This window comes from Danio rerio, chromosome 1 (genome assembly GCF_049306965.1).
Source record: "Danio rerio strain Tuebingen ecotype United States chromosome 1, GRCz12tu, whole genome shotgun sequence".
Lineage (NCBI taxonomy): Eukaryota > Metazoa > Chordata > Actinopteri > Cypriniformes > Danionidae > Danio > Danio rerio.
Window position 1 is genome coordinate 59,211,364 of NC_133176.1, and position 27,169 is coordinate 59,238,532.

The 27,169-nt window shown below is 37.1% G+C and overlaps 3 protein-coding genes across 6 annotated transcripts; 2 read left to right on the plus strand and 1 right to left on the minus strand.

The window, feature by feature from the left end:
- The first annotated feature begins 242 nt into the window (after positions 1 to 242).
- LOC110439897 (adhesion G protein-coupled receptor E3-like) lies at positions 243 to 6,815 on the plus strand. The gene is made up of 11 exons (XM_021477551.3): positions 243 to 312; positions 470 to 650; positions 826 to 945; positions 1,127 to 1,308; positions 2,492 to 2,656; positions 2,731 to 2,934; positions 3,012 to 3,244; positions 3,393 to 3,459; positions 3,544 to 3,635; positions 3,721 to 3,883; positions 4,585 to 6,815. Exons 2-11 carry the CDS (start codon positions 491 to 493, stop codon positions 4,651 to 4,653), a joined length of 1,455 nt encoding a protein of 484 aa, XP_021333226.3. The 5' UTR covers positions 243 to 312; positions 470 to 490; the 3' UTR covers positions 4,654 to 6,815.
- Positions 6,816 to 6,966: 151 nt separating this feature from the next.
- adgre10 (adhesion G protein-coupled receptor E10) lies at positions 6,967 to 23,486 on the plus strand. 4 transcript variants are annotated; one of them, XM_073906874.1, is made up of 17 exons: positions 6,967 to 7,043; positions 10,943 to 10,993; positions 13,112 to 13,162; positions 13,283 to 13,351; positions 15,062 to 15,436; positions 17,225 to 17,256; positions 17,829 to 17,906; positions 18,032 to 18,221; positions 18,961 to 19,080; positions 19,196 to 19,377; positions 19,487 to 19,651; positions 19,726 to 19,929; positions 20,007 to 20,239; positions 20,326 to 20,392; positions 20,468 to 20,559; positions 20,637 to 20,799; positions 22,238 to 23,486. In XM_073906874.1, exons 3-17 carry the CDS (start codon positions 13,147 to 13,149, stop codon positions 22,322 to 22,324), a joined length of 2,073 nt encoding a protein of 690 aa, XP_073762975.1. In that variant the 5' UTR covers positions 6,967 to 7,043; positions 10,943 to 10,993; positions 13,112 to 13,146; the 3' UTR covers positions 22,325 to 23,486. The 4 variants fall into 4 exon arrangements, with proteins under 4 accessions (XP_073762975.1, XP_073762971.1, XP_021333746.1 ...); XM_073906870.1 differs by having other exon boundaries at positions 10,958 to 10,993; XM_021478071.3 differs by lacking the exon at positions 10,943 to 10,993.
- dnajb1b (DnaJ heat shock protein family (Hsp40) member B1b) lies at positions 22,482 to 27,039 on the minus strand. Its single transcript, NM_199773.2, has 3 exons — positions 26,443 to 27,039; positions 25,092 to 25,660; positions 22,482 to 23,484 (listed from the first exon to the last, which is right to left on the minus strand). Exons 1-3 carry the CDS (start codon positions 26,660 to 26,662, stop codon positions 23,251 to 23,253), a joined length of 1,023 nt encoding a protein of 340 aa, NP_956067.2. The 5' UTR covers positions 26,663 to 27,039; the 3' UTR covers positions 22,482 to 23,250.
- Positions 27,040 to 27,169: the final 130 nt, after the last annotated feature.

Sequence of the window (27,169 nt, forward strand, 5' to 3'; positions counted from 1 at the left end):
TGTGAGTCTTACATCTCCACCACCACAACCACACCCAGTCCAACTACTCCAGGTGAGATATTCCTAGAATGAAACATGATATTTAGTTTATTATACAGTATATGTGTTGTAATGACGAGCCATTTCATTTCAGCTCAGACTATCACTCTGCCTGATCAATGCACGGTACAATCAACACTAAACACTTATTCAGTGCACTTTCAGAGTTTTTTTAGGTGTATTGATAAAGCTCACCTGTGATTTCAGAGTCAGGGAGGATGCCTTCAGAATCTACTTCAGCAGCTGGAGAACGTTACACAACTTCCATTATCTGTACGTTTATAGGAGGGAAAAAAAATCACATGTCCTGTTGTTTGGAGATGTGTGTGTGTGTGTGTGTGTGTGTGTGTGTGTGTGTGTGTGTGTGTGTAGCATTGCTGTTCTGACTGAATTATTACCCATTTATAAGTGTTTTTGTATCATAAATTAGGTTGTGTCTACGGTTTTGGACATGGCTCTGAACACATCCGCTGTGGTTTTGCCGTCAACTGATTCAAAAGAATTAGTGGCAAATGGAAATCGTGTATTACAAGCAAGCGAGAAGCTCCTATCTGCACTGGTGAAACCAACAGAGACAAGCGACAATGTTAGTTTTACTCTCGACACTGTTGGTGAGTGAAGGTGCAGATTAAGAATCAAGCAACATCGTTTCACATACAGTTCATAGAGTCAGACTTTATCTGAAGAGGTATTTCTTCTGGATAAAGTGAGAAATCCTCATGCATTACTCTCTGAGCTAATAATAAAGATACATGAGAAAAGATTAACTCACATTATTTTCTTTAGAGGTAAAAGTTTTCTCGATTGGACCAAAATTCGCTTCAGAACAGTTCCCTCAGCTGGACACAAAAACTGCTTCTATGGACATTGATCTGATCGGGATTGCCAAGAGTAACGAGGAAAAAGGTATGTCAACAGTATTTGCATGCCTGAATGGTGATCAGTCATACACATACTGATATTAACTTTAGTTTCCTATATTGTGCATGAAAGCCCCACACAGATGTCTGTAAAGGTGAACTGGGATGCAGCAGCTGTGGATTCTTTCTGGATGTGCTGTGCATTTGACCCTGTTTCTGTCCCACAGGAACTGCTGCTGTGGCTTTCATGAGCTACACCACAATGGAGAATCTACTGAAGGCCGACTTCTTCAACACAACTAATGACACCATTAAAACCATGATGTCCACTGTGATCTCAGCTACACTTCCCAAAACCAGCAACACTACACTCACCAAACCAGTCAACTTCACCTTCAGACACATCAGAGTGAGTTCATTTAGAGCGATTCTGTTGAATGGCATGGCTGATGGTCATGTGATGATTATGGGAACTAGTTGTTTTGGACTATCTGAGGACCAGCACATAGGTCAAACCAGCATGCATGCTTTAAAACATACCTAACCAGCAGATCCTGGTTTTATTTACAGGCTCATTGGGAATACGCGGCCAATTTGTTGGAAAACCAAATAGGTTTGTCTGCAGTTTGTGGGTACGGTGCTGTATTACACCACTGACAACTTCTGTCCCTTTTAGCACCAAGGGCATATTATCGATGGATAAAGGGTTGTTTTCACATGGTTTCCCCCACAGCACATGATAAACAGCACAAAAATGACCTAGAAGCATCTGTGGTCTGTAATCGTCAGAGTTCGCCTCACCCGCTGATATCTAAAGCTTTTCTAGCACGGTCAGTTTGCTTGGTAGCTCACCTTGTACAGTGTTGTACTTGGGATGCAGAGTGGTCTGGGTTTGTGAAATCTTGGTAAATGGCATGACAACTATCATTGTTAAACCAATTAGCTGAATTACCAATTAGCCCATTTTGTCTTACTTCCGCTATCTTTGTCATTTCCCCCTTTACCAGGGGAAGCTTTTGAGACCTACCTAATCTTGAACCTCCTTGCTTGCTATTTGACCAGGCGGAAGCTCTGGGCTCAATTATCTCAGAGCTCAGGGTTCTCTGCAGGGACAGAATGTCAAATCTGCTAATAGTATCAAGCAATAGCTAAGTGTGAATTTGTAAAATCAGTATTGGTTAGGTTAAGGGAAAGGTGTGGTTCATTGATAGATGCACTACAAGCTGAGCGGATCCTTACAAACAAATAGGAAAAAGACATGTACAGAGAACGCATGAGAAAATGTGGCCCAGTGCCGTTTTTGAGATTTGAGTAGCCTGTAGTGCAGGGGTGGCCAACCCTGTTCCTGGAGAGCCAACTTCCTGCAGATTTCAGTTGCAACCCATATCAAACACACCTGAAGCAATTAATTAGGACCTGAACACCACGTGATAATTACAGGCAGGTGTGTTTGATATGGGTTGCAACTGAAATCTGCAGGAAGTTGGCTCTCCAGGAACAGGGTTGGCTACCCCTAACATAGCCAATGAGCCAAATTTGTGAAAGAAGTTATCGTAAGATGCTTTTTTTTTTTAATGTTCTTCTTCTTGCAGGAGTTTGACCCCAACGGTTCTCTGTCCTGTGTGTACTGGAATATCAGCGAGTGGATTGTAGATGGTTGTTCTGTGTTAAACAGCAACAGCAGCCACACTGTGTGTTCCTGTGTTCATCTGTCCACATTCGCTCTCATCATGCAGACCAGCAGCAGTCCACCACCGGTACCAGAACATTTCTAGAGAGCATTGAAGAGCAGCACAGATCTGGCACTCATGTTCTCTGCATGTTTTCTCAGAGCGATCTGCTGGATCTGCTGGGTCTGGTGTGTGTGATCGTGGGTCTGGTGTTCTTCAGTTTGGCTCTGTTGTCCTTTGCTCTTTGTCAGTGGAGTCCTGGAGTCAATAATGTGGCTCGAATCAACATCTGCATCAGTCTGCTGTCGGCTCACCTTCTGTTTCTGCTCACACAACAGTTCCTGAGCCTCATTCGCCCTCAGCAGGTGAGAATGATAAAGGAGCTCTACAGCTCAGCACAGCCGCACTGAGAATCATCATAACCCTCTCTCATGCTCTCCAGGTGTTGTGTGTGGTGATAGCAGGCCTTCTGCACTTCTTCTTCCTCTCCGCCTTTGTGTGGATGTTCATTGAAGCTGTGCTGCTCTTCATCTGCGTCAAGAACCTATCACAGATCAGCTCCAAAAAGAAGGAGGTGCTTAGCAGTGGGTTCCTGTGTGTGATTGGATATGTGCTTGCTATGGTTGTGGTGTGTGTGTCTATTGGGCTGGTTCCAGAAGGATACGGCAGTGAACAGTGAGTTGGTGTTGTTAATTTCATTGTTTTGTTTTTTTTAAATTTGTTAACAGGTTGTAACAATGTCACATATAATCTTAATATCAGTAACTATCAGTTCTTGTTGATAAATGTATTCGTTTATTATATTGTGTTTTCCTCTAATCAGTTGCTGGATTAAATATGATAAAGGGTTTATCTGGAGTTTTCTGGGTCCTGTTTGTGTCATACTAGCAGTAAGTTTTAGTTACAGACGTTTTTCTCATGACCTGTTAAAATCAACAAAACTCTAAACTGATCATTTCTTAATCTTTCTACAGCTGAACTTGATTCTCTTCATCAGGATCGTCATCTACCTGAACTCGGCTCTCTCAAAACTGAACGCTGAAATTTCACAGTTGAAACAAACCAAGTAATGAATGTGATTCATTTTTAACAAAAAACACAAATGAATTAAACTACACACAATATCTTGTTCTTTCTCTCATTTACCACAGGGTTATGGTGTTTAAAACACTGGTTCAGTTTGTGGTTCTTGGTTGTCCTTGGATTCTGGGTTTCTTCACTAATAGCAGTGAGGTGCTGGAGATCGTCTTCCTGATCTTGAACTCTCAGCAGGGAACCTTCATCTTCCTGATCTACTGTCTGCTCAATAATGAGGTCAGACATTTACTCAATCTACCATCATAACTAGGGGTGTAACGATATTCAAACTGAACTAAACAAAGATCACACTTCATTTTGATAGTCTGTTTGTTGAATTTAAGTTACATTGCATTTACCTGCCAACTAAGTCTTATTAGATTATAAGTAGACTGTTGGGGTTAGTGTTAGTTGACATATACTTGCAAAGTTTCTCATAGTCAGTTAAATGTCTGTTGAACGATCAGTATCAACATATAATAAGCAGACAGTCTACTAATACTCAAACACACCATCAAAATAAAGTGTTACCAAACAAACATGATACTCCCCCTACAGTACGAACCACAGAACTCTTATAGCAAACTGAGGTGATATGCAAATGTTTCTGTGTCCCATCCCTTCAAAATAGTGTTAAAATGGTTACGCTTACAGTCTTTAGACTTTCTTGGTTACATTTCTTGAAGAAATGAAATTACAGCACAATGTCATTAAGGGCTAATAGTCTGGTTATTCATCATCTGCATTCAAACATCTTATAAAAGTGTGTTTTGCATAATTTGCCCCCTTTATATATAAGCAATTTTGTAATGAGCTCAGTCACTTTATCCTTCAACAGACAGTGTGTGGAAATGCAACTCTATTTTCTTGACAAAATTGTATTATAACCAAGCTAATATGTTTCAGAAGTTAAATGAACCCATCTCCTCTTTTCCCAGATCAGACAGCAGTACTGGAAATGCTTCACATTTCTCTGCTCCGGACACAAACCCAGCAAAATCAACTGAGACCTGATGAAATTTTGAGGACTAAAGCACTTATTTTTAGAAAATCCTCATAAAGGTGACATTGTGTGCCCATTTCACTTCAGTTGATATGAGTCTTAAGGAAACTTTATAGCCTTCTTTGATTTAATTTCTTAATAGTGGTGTAAATAAACACCCCTTTACCCAGTCAAAGCACAGTGAGCTGTTTTAGATCATATCTCTTTAAATGCTAATGAGCAGCAGATGCCCCGCCCATCTCTCATGCTGGATCAGGAATGGTCATTCATTTTTGAGGAGCAGCTAAGTTAAAGCTGTTAATGACAGCCATGTCCCGTGCCTATAATCATCACATATAATTCATCATTGCTTGACATTGCAGCCCAACATTATCAATGTAAAACGTATTCAAACAAACCTCTACATATATGAAAAGTGACACTGGTTTACTTAACAAATGCTCGGCTGCACAGTCTATGAGTGAAAATCAGCAGCACCACACTTCTAAACAACAGTGAACTTAAGTTGGTGTTTACTAACTGTAACCAGACAAAACAAAATATATATAAATGTAACCCACTGATCCTACTGCACCCAACCCGGTCTGAGCTGGAATCAAACCGGTAATTCTTTGTATGGAAGTCGGTTGCTCTAACAAGGAAGCTAAAGCCCATGGCCTCTAGCACCTGTCGATAAAGCAAGTTTAGAGGTCAGAGGAGTGAGATTTACCTGCATAGCACTTCGCTAGCTGGCCTCCATTACACTTACCCCTTTTACCTCACTCCCATCCCGGAAGAGCCCCCTCGTGTAACCCACTGGTCATACTCCACCCAACCCGGTCTGAGCTAGGATCAAATCAGCGATTCTTTGCATGGGGGTTGTTTGCTCTAACAAGAAGGCTAAAGACCATGGCCTCTAGCGCCTGTCAATAGAGCATGTTTAGAGGTCAGAGGAGTGAGCTTTACATGCATATGAGATTTTGTGTAAGCACAACGATGAGCCTCTTCATCTGAACACACATTAGACTGCATGCCAGAATAGTTTCATTGCTCAAATGTTGATAAACTAAAGGCATCATCAGCTGCTTCGCTATCTGTTTACAAAAAGAGCTGGCGAAGAGGGTGGAGTCCATGACTTGCTGAAGAAGCAGCCGTTTATGTATAAACCCTCACTAATTTCAAACAGGTCGATTATGGCACATTCAAACACTTAAAAAAAACAAGCTGCATGTTTACTTTCAACTTGTCTGAGCTGGCAGACACAGCAGAAACATGACTAAACATGCAAAAAACTACAAAAAGTGAACATTTCGTCCGATTACACCATTAAAGTACTTTTGTAATGAAATCAGTTTTTTAAAGATAACATCAGTAAATCACTTTCTGTAAATTAGCTGTTATGCTAAAGCTTTATGTCTCATTTTGTAGTTTTTTCATATTTGTATTTAGTTATTTCTGTAATCATACTCACATATTTAGTCAAATGTAGACAGTAGATGTTTGTCATTTTTGCCTTATTGATAATATTCTGTAAATATCATGTTTTCTTGTTTTTCAGCTTCGTTTGAGTTTTCTGAAATAAACCACATTTATTATAAATAGTTTCAAAAACATCCACTACCTGCCAAAAGTCTTGTCACCTATTCAAGTTTTAGGAACAACAAATAATAAGTTGACTTCTAGTTAATCAATTAGTATCAGAAGTGGCTTATATAAAGGCAGAGGCCTCAAGATTAACCTTATTTTACCAAAATAAAATCTGATCATGCCTTGATATTTAAAGTTTTAAAAATTAAAGTTTAAATTAAATTAAAGTTTTAAACATAAATACAACAGAGTTATTGCTTTGGATGTATTACACTATCAGTCTCAGACCATATATATATTAATATTAGCAACTAGCATATTGTTTATAAAGTCTAATTTTAGACTAATTATCTTTCTTTTTTTATTTTCTCTGTTGAAATCTTGCTTTATTATTTTACAAGTGTGTATTTGTGAATTGTGCTTTCATTTTAATTGCCTCTATTATAATACAAGAATATTTAGTGTGATGAAGATGGTGGGGGATTTATCATTATTTTTAGATAGAAATAAATAAATAATCTACAAATGTTTCTTTTGATGTCTGTAAAGCATAATAACAGATGTACAACAATAATAAAATCAACACTATTATGATGATGGAGGTGGAGCTGTTGTTGTTTTTGTAATTGCATTTTGTTTTCGTTTTTTAGCTCAGAGCATCAATTTGAATATCCATTTGAATTTCAGCAGGAAAATACGTTAGCTTCCTCATTAGGTAACCTTTTTATAGAAATTCCAACACAAAATATTTGCATTAATTATGAAGCAACAAACAGTAGGAGTATTCAGTCTAGTAGGAGAAGATCACTGAGTGTAAACGCAGATCAGGTAAGATCCTTTTTACATTCTTTAATGAGAAGAAGCTGTTTAGTTATTATCACTCTCCGTATTTACAGTGTTTGTCTTCAGTAGCTGTTTGTGATCAGACAGGTTTCCAAGGAGACGCTTATAGACAGGATAGAAAACTTGACATGCAATGAAACAGACATTAGCCATTATTTAAAACTAGATCTACACTTTTCTCTCTTTATCTTACCTTCAGATTTAAAAAAATACAAATTTACAGGAAGTTACTATAACTTTTAGAAAATGCTGGGTTCATATAAGCCAATGTTGGGTCAAATAGGAACATATCGGTTCCTAAAAAGTACAGTATATTTTGAAAGGTAATGTGAGAGTGACACATGCTTAATGTTTTTAAACAGAATTGTTGCAAACAATTTATTTGTGTTGAATTTAAACAAACAAATTAAGTTTAATAATGTTCAACTTAATTAGTTTGTTTAAATTCAGCCCAAATAAATTGTTTACAACCACTTAACATAAAAAAATTGAGTAAATCCAAGAAATCATCTTTGAATAATTTTTTTCAATGTATAGCAAAGTATTTTAATTAATCTATTAATCTGTTGAGGTAAATATATTAATGCTATAATACCACAACACTCAATAAATGATTTTTGCTGCTTGTTCAAATTACTTGCTTGAAATGAGCTGAATCAGCACATTTTTTGTCTTTTTTTGGGGGTCAACTTTTTTGATATAATTAATTTTAGGGGTTTTTCACCTTTATTATAACAGGACAGTACAAAATTTAGGCAGGAAAGCATTGGGAGCAGAGAGAGGGGAAGGATTGGCAAAAGACCTCAAGCCAGGAATCAAACTCGGGTCATCGTGAGCACATTGGTGCCACAGTATATGTCAGTGCACAGTACCACTAGGCTACTGGCGCTGACTTTTGGGGGTCAACCTAATTGTTTTTTATTCAATCCAGCACAATATCATGGCAGTTCATAACTTTTTGATTTAGTGGCTAATTCATATGAATTCATAAGATCTAATTCGTGCAATTAAATATGATTCACTCATCAGCCAATGACGGTTGGGTTTAGCGGTGGGGTTTGGTGCCACATGTCCTTTTCAAAATCATACATTTTCGCATGACTGAGCTTAAGACTAAATTTAACTTACGGATTAGCCACTAAAATGACAAAACTTAAAATACTTTCGTTTCCTCGTAAGATCAGGCTGGTTCAATCCACTTAAAATTGTAAAAAACAATCAAATTAACCTAACTGATTTGTGTCAGGGCAACACAAAGGAATTGTGTAGAACCCAGCGTTTCATACACTAAAAAGTGCAGGATTACACACAATTCATTCATGCTGTCCCAACACAAATTGATTAGGTTAACTTAACACTCAACATATTTATGTGGATTGAACAAAAAAAATTCAATTGTCCCAATGAAATCTCAAGAATTGTGTTGTTTCAGCTTATTTTAATTTAATAGTTTAAACAAGCAAAAAATATATATATTTAAAAATATATATATATATATTTTTTTCAGAGTACAGTGAAATGTAGTAATTAGGGTTGCGCGGTTTACCGGTACTATAATAGTATCGTGATACTATGGCTCCAAAATACTGGTGGTGCCACTATATTTTGTAAACGCTAGTATCGTCATTAACTGTCTCTTTATTAAATACATATTGTTGCATGTGGAAACGTCACTAAAATGCTCTCACAAGATTGCGCGACAATAGATCCTTTTATTTGAATAGTCTGTAGAGCACTTTAAGGTTGCAAAACTGTGAAAAAAAACAATAGATGAAAAACCAAAAGAGCAACAGGAAACACTGAAATAAATTTTTAAATTATTTTAGACCACTTCATATTGTCTAATTTGATATTGTTGTAGCAAATTTCATTTGGTATAATTTGTATCATGATTTTAATGTATTTTTTGTTGCTCAGTTATATGAGGTGCCGTATAGGATTTAAATCAAACTTTGCTTATCAACACATACATGAAACACGTGTATATACACCTATAAATTACTCGCATATACACCTATACTACCGGATGTTCAAAACAACAGGGATGAAACTTGTGTATATACATATAAACTTGACGCATAAATACACCCACATACACACACACATACATATAAACTCGATCCTCACATAAACACTCACATTAACACACGCACATACATATAAACTTGCTGCATGCAAACACACCTATACACACTTGCATATACATATAAACTTGATCTATGCATATACACCCATAAACTCTCACATAAGAATATAAACTTGATGTGTGCATAAACACCCAAATGACACTTGTGCAAACATACAAAATAAAATTCACAAACATATATGTATATATATATATATATTAGAATTTCTAAATTACCTTTGCAGTCTTAAACTCACAAATAGGCTTGGTAAATAACAGGTTAAAACATGATATTTAAAAAATTATAAGTAATGATTAACATAAAAACATTTGTTGCACACTTTTAAAAAAATTCTGTAAATTAGCAGTTTTCGTATTTTGTGTTCATGTTTTTATTAATTTTTCTTTGGCTTAGTCCCTTTATTAATCAGGGCTCGCCACAGCGGTATGAACCGCCAACTTATCCAGCATAAGTTTTACACAGCTGATGCTCTTCCAGCTGCAACCCAGTGCTGGGAAACACCCATACACTCTCACATTCAAACACATACACTTCGGCCAATTTAGTTTACCTAATTCCCCTATAGCATGTGTTTGGAATGTGGGGGAAACTGGAGCACCCGATGGAAAACCACACAAACACAGGGAGAACATGCAAACTCCATTCTAAAATGCCAACTGACCCAGCGAACCAGCAATTTTCTTGCTGTAAGGTGACAGTGCTAACCACTGAGTCACCATGTGGCCTTGTTTAGATATCATATAGCTTATTTCTGCTTTTGAATTGCATTGTGGGAGCTTGATCTTTCTTTCAGCAACTTTTATCCTTAAAAGGTTTGAAAAAGTGACTTTTATGGACATCTGTAATAGTTTGCACTGCTATATTTTCTGGGTTGGTGTTGGTGTTCTATATTGCACTGTAAACACCTTCTAGTAAACTGCAGCACACTGTCTGTTATTTTAAAGACTTATTTCTCTGTATGTTATTTCTTTTACATCATATTATTTACTAAAATGTCAATAAATGTAACTTTGTGAAACTGCAGAGTTAAATTGTCAACATCATAATTGGACAGAACAGAGATCAACATTCCAAAATGCAATTCACAACCGTAAATAAACAAGTGTAAAACACAAAATACAGAAACAGTTCATTAACATATTTTTACAGTGCATGTTATCACTTTTTAACAGTGTGGGATGATTTCAGGAATTCTCATTGGCCACAAATAAACCTAAATATTGAAATGTTTAACTTGATGATGTCAGGAAATTTCTGTTTGCATTATTGATGTGAGATGTAAAGCAGTGAAAGATTTATCTCAGTCTTATTTCAGCAGGATGGAGCAAAGAGATAAGGTGATTTGGCAATAAACGCTGAAACTTGATCAGCAAGTTTTACTCGCCAAAAAAGCTGTAATAATCTATGCAACATATTAACATACAATGTTTAATTTAGATCATAAACATGGTGAAATTCACAACTAAATCATTGACTATTTTAATAATTTGTCGCAATTAGACTGTAAACTTGTTTGCTCTTAACCGGATTTTACAACACAACATGCAAATAATAAATTCTCATGAAACTATTCACACAGGTAAATGTTTGTCTTGTTTTTATGAAAAGCATCTAGCACTAAATGTGACCTTTAGTGTTTTATTAGTTTCGTATGAATAATCATCTCTGCGACAGCATTTGAATATGAATTTGAATTTGAGTAGGAGGGGAAAATAAAATGTGTTATTTAATCTTCAGCACATTTGCCTTTAGATGAGTAAAGATCATTTAAGGATAAACTCAGATCAGGTAAGACATTCTTGAAATATTATAAAAACAACATTCTCAGTATTACCACAAACCTCTTAATTGTTACATTTCTTTTAGTCTTTGTATATTAGGAGTGATAATGAGTGATATTGGAAGACATGGTGGCTCAGTGGTTAGCACTGTGGCCTCACAGCAAGATGGTTGCTGGTTTGAGTCGCAGCTGGGTCAATTGGTATTTCTGTGTGGAGTTTGCATGTTCTCCTCGTGTTGGTGTGGGTTTCCTCTGGGTGCTCCGGTTTCCCCCACAGTTAAAACAACAGCCATACAGTTGAAGTCATAAGTATTAGCCCCCCTTTGAATTATTATTATTATTTTTTATGTTTCCCAAATGATGTTGAACAGAGCAAGGAAATTTTCACAGTATGTCTGATAATATTTTTTTCTTCTGGAGAAAGTCTTATTGGTTTTATTTCGGCCAGAATAAAAGAAGTTTAACATTTTTAAAAAAACTATTTTTAGGTCAATATTATTAGCCCCTTTAAGCTAAATTTTTATTTGTTAATCTACAGAACAAACCATAATTATACAATAACTACCCTAATTACCTAATTGCCTAATTACCCTAACCTGCCTGGTTAACCTAATTAACCTAATGTCACTTAAGGCTGTATAGAAGTGTCTTGAAAAATATCTAGTAAAAAATTATTTACTGTCATCATGACAAAGATAAAATAAATCAGTTTTTAGAATTTATTCAACTTTTATGTTTAGAAATGTGTTGAAAAAAATCTGCTCTCCATTAAACAGAAATTATGGAAAAAAAATAAACAGAGGGGCGAATAATTAAGGGGGGCTAATAATTCTGACTTCAACTTTAGGTGAATTGGATAAACTAAATTGGTCGTAGTGTATGAGTGTGAAGGGAAAAGTGTTTCCCAGTAGTGGGTTTTAGTTGGAAGGGGATTTGCTGCAAAAAAAAAAAAAAAACATTGTCCTATAGTAGATATTTGTCACCAGTTTATCAGCAAGAGACAATTATGTTCTTTTTGATTGATTAGAAACAGCTAATGTATTTTCAAAACTTTTATTTAAATCTAATTTGCGCTTGTGGATAGAAACACAGCTACTGCACTCTCAGAAATAAATATAGCAAATCTGTAACTGGGGCAGTACCTTTTCAAAAGGTACATTTTTGTTCCTAAGAGGTCTTTAAAGGAAAATATTAATACCTAAAAAATACAAAGGTGTAAATAAAAAAAAAATGTAATGAAAAAAAATTACAAAAGCACACACGTCACTTTTAACTGGGTTCTCAGCCAAAATGCTAAAAGTGCAAATTATATATTCAAAAAGGCGGCAAAACCAAAAATGCTAACTTATTAAAATAAAAAGGCTGACACAAAGCTTTTGGCTAAATAAATTAGCATTTTTGGATTGTTATTATGTTGCTGCCTTTTTGAATATACAAAAAAAAAGTGAACATTAAAGGTACAAAAGTGTACTCTAGGCGACAGAATGCTTCAGGTGTTAGCACTGTTGCCTCACAGCAATAAGGTCACTGGTTCAAGTCCCGACCAGGTCGGATGGCATTTCTATGTCAGCATGTTCTCTCTGTGTTGGTGTGGGTTTCCTCCAGGTGCTCCGGTTTCTCCCACAGTCCAAACACATGCGCCATAGGGGAATTAAATAAACTAAATTGAAGTGTATATGGATGATTCCCAGTACTGGGTTGCAGCTGGAAAGGCATCTGCTGTGTAAAACATATACTGGAAAAATTGGCGGTTCATTCCACTTTTGGCGAACCCTGATGAATAAAAGGACTAAACCGAAGGAGAATTAATGAATGAAGTGTAAAGTCTAAAGCAGTGTTTCTCAACCACATGCCTGGAGGATGACCAACACTACATGTTTTGGAAGTGTAAAAATGGTACTACTTCAGTGAAATATTTTGTACCTTTCTTTCTGAGAGTGTGGGGCAGTACCTGGTACATAGTTTTACCTAGGGTCCATACTGATACCTTGAATTAGTAAATAAACCATATATAGCTGTAAATTCATAAATGCAGTTGAAGTTCGCATGTGTGTTTGACAGGCCTCGGAGCCACAGCTCATTTGTTTTTCTCCCACTGAACTGTAATGTCCTCTAATTCACTTCAGATAAAGTGAAATACACTGGAACGTCAAAACTGACCATGGGCTTTTGTGGAGGTGAGTATATAAAAGTTGGTTCACATATGTATGCAGTCAGATTATGAATTTTAAAATCTAAAAAAATGCAATTTAATCAAATGAAATGACTTTTTTTCTCCTTTTTATATTTCTTAACAGGCTTTATAAAAGTTCAGACTGTCTTGTCTATTGTGCTGTGTATTGCATTGGAGCAGCTTTTACCCAGTGGTTAGTTCCAAATGCAGTTTTATTTAGGGTTTAGTGGTGTAAAGTAACAAATTACAAATACTCCAATTACTGTAATAAACTTTTTTTTTCCAGAAATTGTAATTTACTGATTAGTTTTAAAACTGTGCACTTTTTTTTACCTTGAGTACATTTTAATGCACACTGGTACTTTTACCCCATATTTTCCGTCAACCTGCAGTCACTACTTTATTTATTTCTTGTCTATGGAGATTGGCTCAAGTGGAAAAATCAGTCCTGCGATTCTCATGCAATAAAATATCTCGTGCACACATAGAAAGTAAAATCGCATCATACTGAACTACCTTAAGATATGGAAGCTTTATAAATGCAGCAAATCTTTTGGAAGCATCAAGAAGTCCAAGAAGATGTCTAAAATCTTTACACGCAATGACCCAGAAACTATTTATAGACTTCATGTCACTAATGAGAAAATTAAGGATGTCGACTGCATGAGGACTGAAATCACCAAACACCCTTAAATGATCACTGAATGGAATAAATGAAGAATGGAAGTAAGGGTCAATTAAAGAAAGGACTGAACAAGAAATGGAAGGAAAGACAGAATGAAGGACTGAATGAATGAATGAATGAATGAATGAAGGAAGGAGGGAAGGAAGGAAGGAAGAAAGGAAGGAAGGAACAAAAATATGAACAAATGAATGAGCGAAAGAATGAAGGGAGGAACAAAGGAAGGGCCGAATAAATGAAGGACTGGTCTTGCAGGGGTTGAAACCAAGCTTATGAGACAATCCAGAAGCGTAGTCCAAAAGGCAGGCAAAAAGTTCAGGGCAGGCAGCAAAGAATCGAAAAACAATATAAACAATCCTACAGGTCAAGACACAGGAAGACAAGATACAAGGATAAACGCTTACGTGATATAGCTAGACAAGACACAGCTAACTGAGTGTGAAACTGAGGTGTTTCAACAGTCCTGTAACTAGTGAATCATGAACTCTAACTGTGTGTCTGACAGTGCCCGCAGTTCTGGCACGTGTAGATTGGCAAAATGTAGGAAGTGATCCCTAGCGGATGCTTACTAATCTAATTAGGTGCAATGTTCATTTTTATTTCAATAGTCTGACATAAAAGAATAAATACTGTTATTAGATAGATTTAATTAAATTTAATCAAACTCTATTTTTAAGCTAGCTTTAGAGCCTCAGGCACCATTTTCAAAAGCTGACCCTGCGAAAACGACATATGTTGATATCTCACCTTTTGCATTTTGTTGAATAATTTGTTGAGAAATTAATGTCTAATTTGTGTTTTCTTAGACAACAAACAACAAAATCACAACAAAAAAGGCAAAACTCAATTTAAAAAACTAAGTCTAGGGCAGCTGTATAAAAATAAGTAAATTGTTCATTAATTTTACTAGCAGTAATTCCCATAAAATATATTCCTAAGACATTTTTTTTAATAACAGGAAAAAACTTAGCATCTGTGGACACCCCTTCACATCTCAGTGAGTCACAGCTTCAGATGTCAACAAAACTGAGAGAAAAAAAAATGTTTCCATTATTATTATTTTTTTTAATGGAGTGTTCCTTTAATTTTTATGACTTACTCAAGATTCTCCTTCCCAATCATGATGTGTTTTTTAAATAATGCTTTGTAGTTCTCCCTGTATACATTATAGCAGTTTAAAACAATGTTTTGTAATGATTTTTCAAAATATTTTCCTAACAGCTAGTCTGACTGACCCCTGCAACAACTACACTGTGCTGAACGATTCATGGAGACACATTGGTAATTCACAACCCCCCATCATGTGTGATGCCTCAGTCTCCTGGAGCGGCTGGTATCGGCTCTTCATTAACGGTCTGAGCGCTCATATCCCAGACACATGTGTTGAGGTCTATAGCTGTGGCACTGCTGCCCCACTGTGGATTAGTGGTGGACACCCAGCAGTAGAGGATGGAGTCGTCACTCGAAATGTCTGCAGTCACTGGTGCGGGGACTGCTGCCTTAACGGCTCTTTTTCCATTCAAGTCAAAGCTTGTCCTGGAAATTATTCTGTCTATGAACTGATTAGTCCCTTAATTTGCTCAGCCTACTGTGCAGGTAAGTCTATTTACTTTCAGCTTTTTTAAACTCTTGAGTTTAGCATCACACCTTGCGTTGAAGCTTAATCAAGTAGTGATATTATTTAATTTACATGATCAATATACCCAATTTATACTCACAATCCAATAACTTTTACAAACCATCAAATTTTAACATCTAATCGAGTACATTTGAATGATTGCTAATTTATTTAGTGATATACTCCATCAGGATTTATTGGTTTTAACATACCACCGATAAAAGCCAAAAACTACAGATCCAAGGGCTTCCAAAATTACAATATTGTATAAATAATAATAAAGCATAATTTAGGCAAATAAAGCATTCGTTTTTATCCAATGTCAAAGAAAACAAAATCATCATGGATAAACTAGCACCAATTATGAAAAAGAAAAATGTCATTTGCTGTGACAGAAGCCAATGTGTTTTTTTATTATTATTATAATATATATTGCTTGAACAGCTGCTAATCTGCTCCTCCTGGGTGACAGAGCTCCTCACCCTGTCTATAACTATATGGCTCATTTTTGGCCACTTGTATCAGAGATCTTTTCCTTTCAGTCATGGCCCAGGATTAACCAGTTAATTGATAGCTTTGCCTTTTGCCTCAGCTCTTTCTTTACCAGAAGAATTGGTACATTGACTGCATTACTGCTGCTGCTGCACTGATCGGCCTGTCAATCTCATAATCTATCCTTCCCTCATTTGCGAAAATAACCCTATAATACTTAAACTCCTCCCTCTGAGGTAAGGACTTTCCTCCAACCTGGAGATGGCAAGTCACCTTTTTCCAGTGGAGCATCATGGCCTCAGGCTTGGAGGTCTTGATTCTCACAATCGGTGGCAAACTGCCCTATTGCATGCTGAAGGACCATGTCTGATGAACCCAACAGAAAACATCGTCTGCAAATAACAGAATTATAATCCTATACAGACCCCCTCCACCCCAATGCTGCGCTTAGAAATTCTGTCCATAAAAATTATGCACAGAATGGGTGACCAAGGGCAACCCTGCCAGAGTCCAACATGCACTGAAAACAAGTCTGACTTATTGCAGGCAATGCGAATCAAACTCCTACTCTGTTCACACAGGGACGAGACAGCCCATAACAGAGCACCTCCAATAAGGGACATGGTCGAATGTCTTTCCAGGTCTATGAAACACATGTGGACTGTTTGGGCATACTCCTATGAACCCTTGAGCACCCTGGTGAGGGTATAGACTAGAGCTGGTCCAGTATTTCACGGCCTGGACGAAATTCACATTGGTCCCCCTCGATCGGGCAGATCCTCCTCTCCAGTACCCTGGCATAAACTTTTTCAAGAAGGCTGAGAAATGTGATCCCCCTTTAGTTGGAGCACACCCTTTGGCCCCCCTTCTTAAAAATGAGAACTACCACCCCAGTTGGCCAGTCCAGTGGTACTGTCCTCGACCTCCATGCCATATTGTAAAGAAGTGTCACCCAAGACAATGCCACACTATGATGGTGGACCTGCAAGCGGATCTTTTTTATGCTCATTTTCTAAATTTATGTGCATTTTGGCATTTCCATTACACAATATTATGTGATGAAATTCCCTGTCTGTAAACTCCACTGTCATATCACATTAAAGATGAAAAACCTCTGAAATATAAGTATATACTATGTTGAGCAATCTATTAACACTGTGATTAACTTGGTGAATTAACACCATGAAATGTTTTGAATATGTTTTACAATGTGAACTTTAAAATTGATATGGTTTATTTTATTATTGCCTTCATGTTGATTTCTCTAATTGCAGATGTACATACAACACTGGAGGAAGCATGCACAGTAAGTTGAGTTTCTGACGTTGAGGTGGACTTAAGCTCCGATCAAAATGATAGGATAATGTACAATGTGCTTTTCTTTCTCTGGAACTTCCTTTTGCTATTAAACAGCAGGTCATGTGGTGTTTTCAAGTGTGGTAATGTTGTGTTGGAGTCCCCTTCAAAGGTTTAAATGTCTCCATGGTCAGGAAAATATGTCTCAAAATGTTTCTCAGAACATGCATTTCATATTAGAATTATTTTGTGTAGCCAGAAACTATTTCGATGAGGCTTAAGGTCTGTAAAACACTCCCTTCCACGAGCCAACTTAAATCTGAATTGTCAGCTGTTTTGCAATTATGCTACTTCGATTGTGGTGATGTAGATCACTGTAATGCAAACAATTTGAAAGTATAACAACACATTAATACAATTCAGAGCTGATTTTTTTTTTTTTTTTTGAGAGACTACATTTTGATTTAGCATGCACTTTTTTTGATTAACAACTTTACAAACAGCACATTTTTTGAAAACTTATTTGACCTGCTCGTTAATAGCCTATATAAACATGATCTGAATTATCTGTTGTGATTTCAGGATTGGACTGCTAAAGATTGTCTTGTAAACATTCTTGAGCTGATAGAGAACATCACGGTTCAAGTGCTTCCTTTAAATGTAAGTCTCCATAAGAAAAAATATAAAACAATCAAATCTTCAGTTATATAAAAACTGATCCAGTTTTCTTATGTTGGCTCTCTTGACATTCACATGTAACTGTATCTGTTTGATCAATAATTTAGACAGTGACCAACTATTTAGACATGGTCCTTGAAGCCACAGAGAAGTTTTTAGTGTCTTCATCGTCAGACAGCCCGGCTGAACTGGCCTCATATGGAAACCGTGTGCTGGAATCCACTGAGAAACTCATCTCTACACTGGTGAAGCTGACAGACACAAGTGCCAATGTCAGTTTTACTCTGGAGAATGTAGGTAAGTGGAGACACTTGTGCTAAATATAATAAAAGTTAGTTTATATAGTCTAGTAAGCAGTGATGGGGTGGCACTAATGAAAATGTCTACCGCAAATACATAATTGTCTATCATTACAGAAAATAAATCAAAATAGCACAAATTCCATCAAATTAGACAAATGTCAAGACCGCCAGTAATGTTTTTATCTTCAAAACTATAAGGGAAAGCACGTCTCAAGACTACATTCGTTTAATTGTTGTTATAATGAGATTAAGAATTTGATTTTTCCTAGAAAACTTTGTTGCCGCAGTATTGGTTAAAACTTCATATATGAAGTAAAATCTTGGTCTTTTGAGGTTATATAAGTCTGTTTCCAAGTAGAGATTGAACTATAGACCATATGTGGTTCAATGTGGTTGTGTCATCGGCCCATGAACGTTTCCTGTTTGTTGTCAAACTATTTCATAACTTTATAAAGAGGCAATTCTATCATAAATTAATGTTAAAACAGCTATCATAGTATTATTTATCAATATGTGGCTCTTTTTGGATTCTCGGAAGCAGTAGAAATTAGAAATGCAATACAGGGAAAACGTTGGAACCACTGTTATTGTGTACATCTCTCAAAATGGTTCAGAATCAAAATCTTTACAGAAATAAATATATATTGTGTTAATTTATTGATGAGAGAAATATCTAAATGAATACAGGATATGGAGTGAAGTGTTTAATAACTCCTGCTTTGTTTTTTAATCAGAGGGACACGTTTTCATGGTTGGACCAAATGTCACTTTAAATGAAATCCTTCAACTAAACACAACTAATTCATTTATGGACATTGATCTTATTGGCATTGCCAAGAACAACAAGGACACACGTATGTACTTTGTAGGGGGGACAAGTCAAGATAAACATATCAAATACACTTCGCAGTGTTTTTATTGTCGTTTTTCAGCCAGTATTGCATGCAAGCACCTGTTTCTGTCCCTCAGGATCTGCTGCTGTGGCTTTCATGAGCTACACTATAATGGAGAATCTACTGAAGGCCGACTTCTTCAACACACAAAAAAACACAAATAAAACCATGATGTCCACTGTGATCTCAGCTACTCTTCCCAAAACCAGCAACACTGCACTCACCAAACCAGTCAACTTCACCTTCAGACACATCAGAGTGAGAGACTGAAATGTGTTTTAGTCCAACATCAGCACTGATCAACATCTGAACACATCTAATATTCACTCTGCTCATATTTTCTGCTTGTTTCTTCTTCTTCTTGCAGGAGTTTGACCCCAGCGGTTCTCTGTCCTGTGTGTACTGGAATATCAGCGAGTGGATTGTAGATGGTTGTTCTGTGTTAAACAGCAACAGCAGCCACACTGTGTGTTCCTGTGTTCATCTGTCCACATTCGCTCTCATCATGCAGACCAGCAGCAGTCCACCACCGGTACCAGAACATTTCTAGAGAGCATTGAAGAGCAGCACAGATCTGGCACTCATGTTCTCTGCATGTTTTCTCAGAGCGATCTGCTGGATCTGCTGAATCTGGTGTGTGTGATCGTGGGTCTGGTGTTCTTCAGTTTGGCTCTGTTGTCCTTTGCTCTTTGTCAGTGGAGTCCTGGAGTCAATAATGTGGCTCGAATCAACATCTGCATCAGTCTGCTGTCGGCTCACCTTCTGTTGCTGCTCACACAACAGTTCCTGAGCCTCATTCGCCCTCAGCAGGTGAGAATGATGAAGGAGCTCTACAGCTCAGCACAGCCGCACTGAGAATCATCATAACCCTCTCTCATGCTCTCCAGGTGTTGTGTGTGGTGATAGCAGGCCTTCTGCACTTCCTCTTCCTCTCCGCCTTTGTGTGGATGTTCATTGAAGCTGTGCTGCTCTTCATCTGCGTCAAGAACCTATCACAGGTCAGCTCCAGAAAGAAGGAGGTGCTTAGCAATGGATTTCTGTGTGTGATTGGATATGTGGTTGCTTTGATTGGGGTGAGTGTGTCTATTGGGATGGTTCCAGAAGGATACGGCAGTGAACAGTGAGTTTACTTTTGAGTGATTCAACTCTCAACAGCTTCATCCATATTTTTTCAGTGTTTATTTGATTGTATCTTACTTCAAACAGATGCTGGATTAAAATGGATAAAGGCTTCTTCTGGAGTTTTTTGGGACCTGTTTGCGTCATACTTGGAGTAAAGCTTTTTTTTCTATGACTTAAGTTTAGAAGAAAAACAATCTGATTAATACTGTTTTTTTTCCCTGCACAGTTGAACGTGATTCTCTTCATCAGCATCAGCATCTATCTGAACTCGGCACTCAAAAAGCTGAACGCTGAAGTTTCACAGTTGAAACAAACCAAGTAACAAACATTGGTTTAATTACTCTTTAGAATAACAAAATGTAAAAGTTAAAGATTAAATTTCAATTTCTCTGCAGGGTTATGGTGTTTAAAACACTGGGTCAGTTTGTGATTCTTGGTTGCCCTTGGATTCTGGGTTTCTTCGCTCATGTCAATATGGTGGTGGAGATCGTCTTCATCATCATAAACTCTCAGCAGGGAACCTTCATCTTCCTGATCTACTGTGTGCTCAGTACTGAGGTAAGGCATCACTCTGAGGCCCTGTTTACACTAAAACATTTTACAACGTTTTGCTACGGTTACTACTTCTGTCCACACTACGCCGGAGATTTTGAGTGCTGAAAACAGAGCATTTTGGAAACGCTGTAGAGGCAGTTTTCATTTTAAAATGCTGCTGCTCCGTCTCAGTGTGGATGGGGGAAAACGGAGACTCTGTTTTCAGATGTCTGATTCGGGCTTTTTCCTCAATATTAAATAGCCTAAAAAAAGTTCCGACTTGCAACCTCTCCTTTTAAGTTCAGACTTATGAAGGTTGATATGGAAAACAAACTCCTAAAACTCGTTGGGTAAATCTTAAGGAAACAGTGTACTTTGTACCTCATTTACATCACCCAGGCTATATTGTTTCACTAGCTAAACAATAAAATGAAAACCTGATATTACAAACTGCTTATTTTTATTTTGATATTAACAGACGCCAAGAATGTTGAGACGTTGTGTAGCTGCATTTTTACATGACTGTCAACTTTATGCATATAACAAAACGGAGCCAACAATTTCAGAAATAAAGATACGTGAGCTGTCACTGGGATGGTACCTTTTTAAAAGGTACACATTTGTACTTAAAGGGTCCATATTGGTACCTTAAAAGTATATATTAGTAGCTAAAAATCTTAGGAGGAACACTTTTGCACTTTTTAGGTACCAATATGTACCCTTGAGGTATTAATATGGATCTTTTAGGTACAAATTTGTACCTTTCGGAAAGGTACCACCACCCCAGTGACAGCTCACGTACCTTTATTTCTGAGTGTATAACTGCCTCCTTTAATTTTCACTGAAAATATGAAACATACCCTCTCTTTTGCTGAATATCAGTTTTAATGATCAATAATGTCCATTATAAAAGTATAACATACAATAAATTTATACATTTTAGGAAATAAAGGCAAGCAATCAGTCAAATGTTCAGAATCAGTGTACGTGGTTACATTAATTAATATATTAACTTATGTTCACGCTCAGCCAAAACACAACACCTGAGTTCAAGTAATAGATTCAAAAGACCAAAGTTGGGGAATATGTCATTAGACATGGACAATGTTAATTAAAGATCACGTGTAACAAATATAGTGAGATTAGATCCAGCGGTAGATTCTTGATGAACCGTTCGACGTGCACAGCTCTCACCTGGGGTTCCGCGCTCAAAGCACCTGGTGACTGCCTAGAGCTCAGACATGCACATACCCTGCAGGGCATGCCAGAGTGTAGTGTGGACGAAAAATTGTTTAGAAACACTAGGTGAAACACCAGTGTGGACATGGAACATTTTCATTCTAAAACACCATTTTAAAACTACGTATTAGCGTAAATGGGGCCGAAAAAAAATGATCTCTGGTAAAATTAAGCCTATTTTGCATTCTTCATACAAATACAATGATCTCTCATTCTTGTTCAGATCAGGCAGCAGTACAAGAAGATCTTCACATGTCTGTGCTGTGGATGCAAAACCAACAACGTAAACACGGCCCTCAAAACACGCTGAGGATTACACTTCAGGTTTAGACAATCAAGTGCCATTTTAACATTATTTACACATTAAACATGATGAATGTGACTTTCATTATTTAACATCTTGCACTGTGCTTATTTTACAAATAACATTTATTTAAAATGCTTTATAAATGTAACTTCAACTCATGTTTTCTTATAAACATTTTATTTAAAACCCTTTACAAAAATACCCCAAACCTCAACATTCACACAATCCAAGAAGGAAAGAAAAGCATCTGTGTAGTGATTAGTGAATCAACATGTTTCACAGTCACAATTCATATCATCACTTACATGTATGTAAACTAACATTTTCCATCTTCTTTGGTATTGTTTTATTGAAAAATAAAATCTACTCATAAATTTGTGGCTTAGCTGACTTTTTTTTTAACATGCCAACCACGTAACCTCTACATCAAGTGTGTTTTTTATGTACTTGACGTAGGATTATTCAAGTAGGAATCACCTCGGGCCACCATTACACTGGAAACGACTTAACAGTGGCATCTCTCACAGTCCCATTACACCATATTATAGGAAAAAAGTACAGGGTGCTTTCACAGAAAGACTTCCCTGAGGTGTCCAAAAGGTCCAAAGTGCTGAAGAGAAACCACATCACTGTTCTCTTGCACATCATAGCATCTCCATATCTAAAACAGTGCACAAAAAAAAAACTGGAACAGCTGGAAACCTTCTGCTGGACTAGACCCTAAAGAAATATTGCACCAAAATAAACATGACTTAGAAGCATAAACAAGTCTAGTCCAGCAACGTTTCAGTCCATGTAGTCTCTTATCGGCTGAACATTACAGGAAAAACAGCTCTTTAAATAACGCAGCTCAAGAGAGCTCAGATATTTAAACACTATGAAACAAAACATGGCAATGGTAGTGACTCCAGCTTTATAGTACATGCAGCTCAAGAAGCTGGCAAAACATTTGCAATAGTGTCCTTGGCATTCTGGGAGAGCTTTTCTGGAAACCTGACCTCGTACTCAACAACCAAGTCTCCGCGGCGATCTGGAGCTTTGGGAAGAGGAAGACCTTCCCCGGTGAGGCGCCGCTTCATCCCAGGCCGAACAATGTCCTGAGATGTTACTTTAACCGTGCGACCATCTAGCGTTGGAACGTTAATCACACAACCACAAAGAGCCTGAGAAGAGTGGAGAAGAAAGACTTTAGTAAAATGCAAGGTAAATGAATTATTTCTACGCGATTTTCAGAATTCAAAAACATTACGGCTGAGCAACATCAAAATTGGCAATTGTAAATTTAATATACAGATTGCAGTGATTTGAGATAAATTAGTGATTTAAAACAAACAAATCTTTGAGCGTCCGCCACTAGCACACTGTCTGAAATAATTTTTAGCACTTCAGGAAATGTATTTACTAGAGACGCATGGGCATGGGACGATAACGGTTTTGAGATGTACTGTGGTTTGGAAAAGTCAAGGTTTTTAAACCGTAAAAATGTTCCGCAATACCGTTCCTAAGGTGTGTGTAAATTTATTTATTTACGTTTTTTAGGACAACAATATCTCCAGCAGAATGATTGATTTGAAAAAAAAAAAACGGAGACAGCTAAATTCAATAGTTCATTAAGCCTGACACTTTTACTGCTCCTAAATATTTTAAAGGTTTCTCAAAATAAAATATAGTGTGATCAAAAGGGAAAAAAGTTTTTGTTGTTTACCCAGACATTTAAAAAGGAATATATTCTAGAGCAGTAATCACAACACCGTAAAACCGTGATATTTTGATCCAAGGTATCATACCGTCAGAATCTTATATCAGCCCATGCCTAGACGATGTATCTGCAGCCATATCGTTATCTGCTGAAAAATGCTATTAATAATGTTATCGTTATCATTCCAATTTCAAAATTAGGCTGATATCTTTAAGCCAATTAATTTTGTACTTGTACAGAACTGCCTGCTTTTAAGTGTGGAGCGCGGTTATAAAAGTATTAAATGACTTACAATTGTACAAATATGTAATACTTTTCATTTGACATTTGAGCTGGTTTAAGTACTTAGTACTTTTTCGTTTTCATTTTATTTAAAATGTTTAACTTGTTTGTTAATTAAATCTAGTTGTCATTTAACCTATTATTTTTATGCAACAGTCAAGTTGCATGTAAATTTGCTATGTGGAAAAAAGGAAATGATTTATGTGAAAGTGTGAATAGGTTTATATAATCACCTTGCAATTTTGAAATTATTACTTTTTTTGCTTTAAGAAGGCTATTTTTAGATCAGTTCAAACTTTTATGAAGTTTTTTTTTTAAATAAAATCAGTGGTTCACTGTGCAAAAATATAACATTTTAAAATATTTATATTCATCAGCTAATACATCAGTTATCGGCCTTCAAATCTAAGATTTATTGGCTATCGATATCAGCCCAAAAACCATTTTCGGTGCATCCCTAGTATTTACATGCTAATGTGCATTTCGGAAACCAAGGAAAGTGAACGTCTTAGTTTTCTTGTACAAAAATGTGTAACTTTCAGTATGAACAAGCAACCAAGCCATGTTCAGATACAAGAGTCAAAACAGGCAAGAATTTTCTCCTGTCTGTTTCAAGTGTTTTTGATTTTGCTGATTGATCTTTGATGTTCCTTAATGGTGTGTTTGCTTTCAGAAGTTACATTTTTTGAAATGGTATAAAACATGTTGGTTATTTCAAATATCTAGTGGCCTATAAAATTATTTAGCATGCTATTGAATATTTCTTCAATATCATAGAAATCATCTCACCTCTTTGAGAGTAATTTTTGCAGGATAAATGATGTCCGATCCATCTCGTTTGTACACCGGATGCGGTTTATCCTTCAACACAAACACCACATCTGCAGGGATATTTGACGGCGTCTCGTCGCCTTCCCTGGGGAAGGTTATCTTGGTTCCTTCCTTCCAGCCTTTTTTCACCTCCACTGTCAGAATCTTGTCCTCTGAGCGTGTTGTTCGTCCATCGGGGTTCAGGCGCTTGCGTGAGATCTTCATCTTCTTGGTGCAGCCAGTGAACACTTCATCTAGACTGACACGGAGGTCGTGGATCACTGCAGGGTCTTGTTTTCTCTCCATTCTTCCACCGTGACTATGTGTGGTAAAGGAGCGAGGGAAACCACCAATGCCACCCATACCAAAAGAAGCAAACGGGTCATCAGTTTCCATGTTCTCATCCATACCGCCATTATGTCCAAAAATATGTTCGAAAGGATTTCGCCCTCCGAAGAACTCTGAGAACATCGCATGAGGATCTCCTTGGAAAGTGTATGTGTAATTTCCACCACCACCACCTCCTCCAGGAGCACCTCCCTTCAGTCCTGCAAATGGCACACAAATAAATCAAATTGCAATCTTTAAACAAAAATACAACACTCAAATTTCAAGATTAATTTAATAGTTCATATAAATGTTGATTATTTAGCATAGAACCACTGATCATTTTGATTACTCAACTACACATACTGGTAAAAGGACTGGAGGTTTGTATTCATCTTAACTTGTATCTCCAAAAATATCTAAAGGTTCCTTTTGATAGATTTTCTATTAGTAAATATTTATATTTAAGTGCTAGTCGTTTTAAAATGTTCTGGAATGTGCAAACCCATTTAAGATTGTTTAAAGCTGAACAGGTACAGAACTATTGACGGAACTCAAACGCTCTGCCTCTTCGCACCACGTGACTATCAGAATCTTCCAGCAAGCGCTCGACGCTCTAGAATGTCCCGCACAAGCAGCCAATCAGAATGCAGCATTGCTGATCGGATCTCGTTTACTTATTTTTACAAAATAAAACTTCACTATCACAGATTCAGCAGATTGACTTATCTCTAATTCAAACGTTTGAGTAGTGTAGAGTGCGTCGAAAGCAGCCCAGGACCACGTAACATCATAGATTAAACTGATTCAGCCAGTCAGTAATCTAATCTATCTCTCTTGTCTCAAACGTGACTAGAAGAAAACAAACACGAACACAATAGTTTGTACTTTAAACAACATATCTTATTAGTAAAGGCTCATAATCCCTCTTAAAACTCTTCTTATTCATATTTGCGTCGTGGAACAGAGCCACAGTTACAAATGTTTGCATATTTTTACTCACCTTCTTCGCCAAATCTGTCGTAGATGTCTTTCTTTTTCGGGTCACTCAGCACGTCGTATGCTTCCGCGATCTCCTTGAACTTTTCCTCGGCTCCGGCTGACTTGTTTTTGTCCGGATGGTATTTCAGCGCTTGTTTGCGATACGCTTTTTTAATTTCATCGTCAGAAGCGCCTTTCTGAATCCCCAAAACGCTGTAATAATCTTTCCCCATCTTCACCATTAGGCTTCCGTGTTTCTTAAATGTATATTCTCCGAAAGAAAAACTGCGGTTCAGACTAGTGTTGCTAGCCTGTTTGTTTTCAAACCAACCTGAAACTAATCTTTGCAGAGGTGTCGTCTCGTCCCCTTGCGGTCTTTTATGCTCCTGCCGCTCTGTGGTTCCCCCTATTTAAAACCGTAAAGAAAGTTCTAGAAAATTCTCAAAGTCTCTGGTTGTTTCCACACCCCTGGACCTGGACCACGTGGCAGATCTGCTCCACCCGCACAGCTGCTGCAGCAAACGGGCAAAACCGAAACCAGAAGAAACTACAGCTGCGTTTCTCTATCAAACTATGATGTACTCAAACATAAACAGGCCTGTGTGACGCCATAACGGGCGCTTCTCGGCTGGATTTCGTATGTCGTCATTTATATTTGCATAATCCCCTTACATTCCTGACCGAGTGACCTACAAACTCTGTCCAGGGAAGATGCTATTTTAGACCAATGATGATTCTCATGTTTTAAC

What these genes read in the sequence shown, in the direction of transcription:
- LOC110439897 (XM_021477551.3), top strand. Translation starts at nt 491, where the DNA reads ATGGCTCTGAACACATCCGCTGTGGTTTTGCCGTCAACTGATTCAAAA. An exon ending in TTTTACTCTCGACACTGTTG is followed by an intron (nt 651 to 825) that starts GTGAGTGAAGGT and finishes TATTTTCTTTAG; the next exon opens with AGGTAAAAGTTTTCTCGATT. An exon ending in CAAGAGTAACGAGGAAAAAG is followed by an intron (nt 946 to 1,126) that starts GTATGTCAACAG and finishes TCTGTCCCACAG; the next exon opens with GAACTGCTGCTGTGGCTTTC.
- adgre10 (XM_073906874.1), top strand. An exon ending in GGAGCAGCTTTTACCCAGTG is followed by an intron (nt 13,352 to 15,061) that starts GTTAGTTCCAAA and finishes TTTTCCTAACAG; the next exon opens with CTAGTCTGACTGACCCCTGC. An exon ending in CACTGGAGGAAGCATGCACA is followed by an intron (nt 17,257 to 17,828) that starts GTAAGTTGAGTT and finishes TTGTGATTTCAG; the next exon opens with GATTGGACTGCTAAAGATTG.
- dnajb1b (NM_199773.2), bottom strand. Translation starts at nt 26,662, where the DNA reads ATGGTGAAGATGGGGAAAGATTATTACAGCGTTTTGGGGATTCAGAAA. An exon ending in CGACAGATTTGGCGAAGAAG is followed by an intron (nt 25,661 to 26,442) that starts GTGAGTAAAAAT and finishes TGCCATTTGCAG; the next exon opens with GACTGAAGGGAGGTGCTCCT. An exon ending in CAAAAATTACTCTCAAAGAG is followed by an intron (nt 23,485 to 25,091) that starts GTGAGATGATTT and finishes CACTCTTCTCAG; the next exon opens with GCTCTTTGTGGTTGTGTGAT.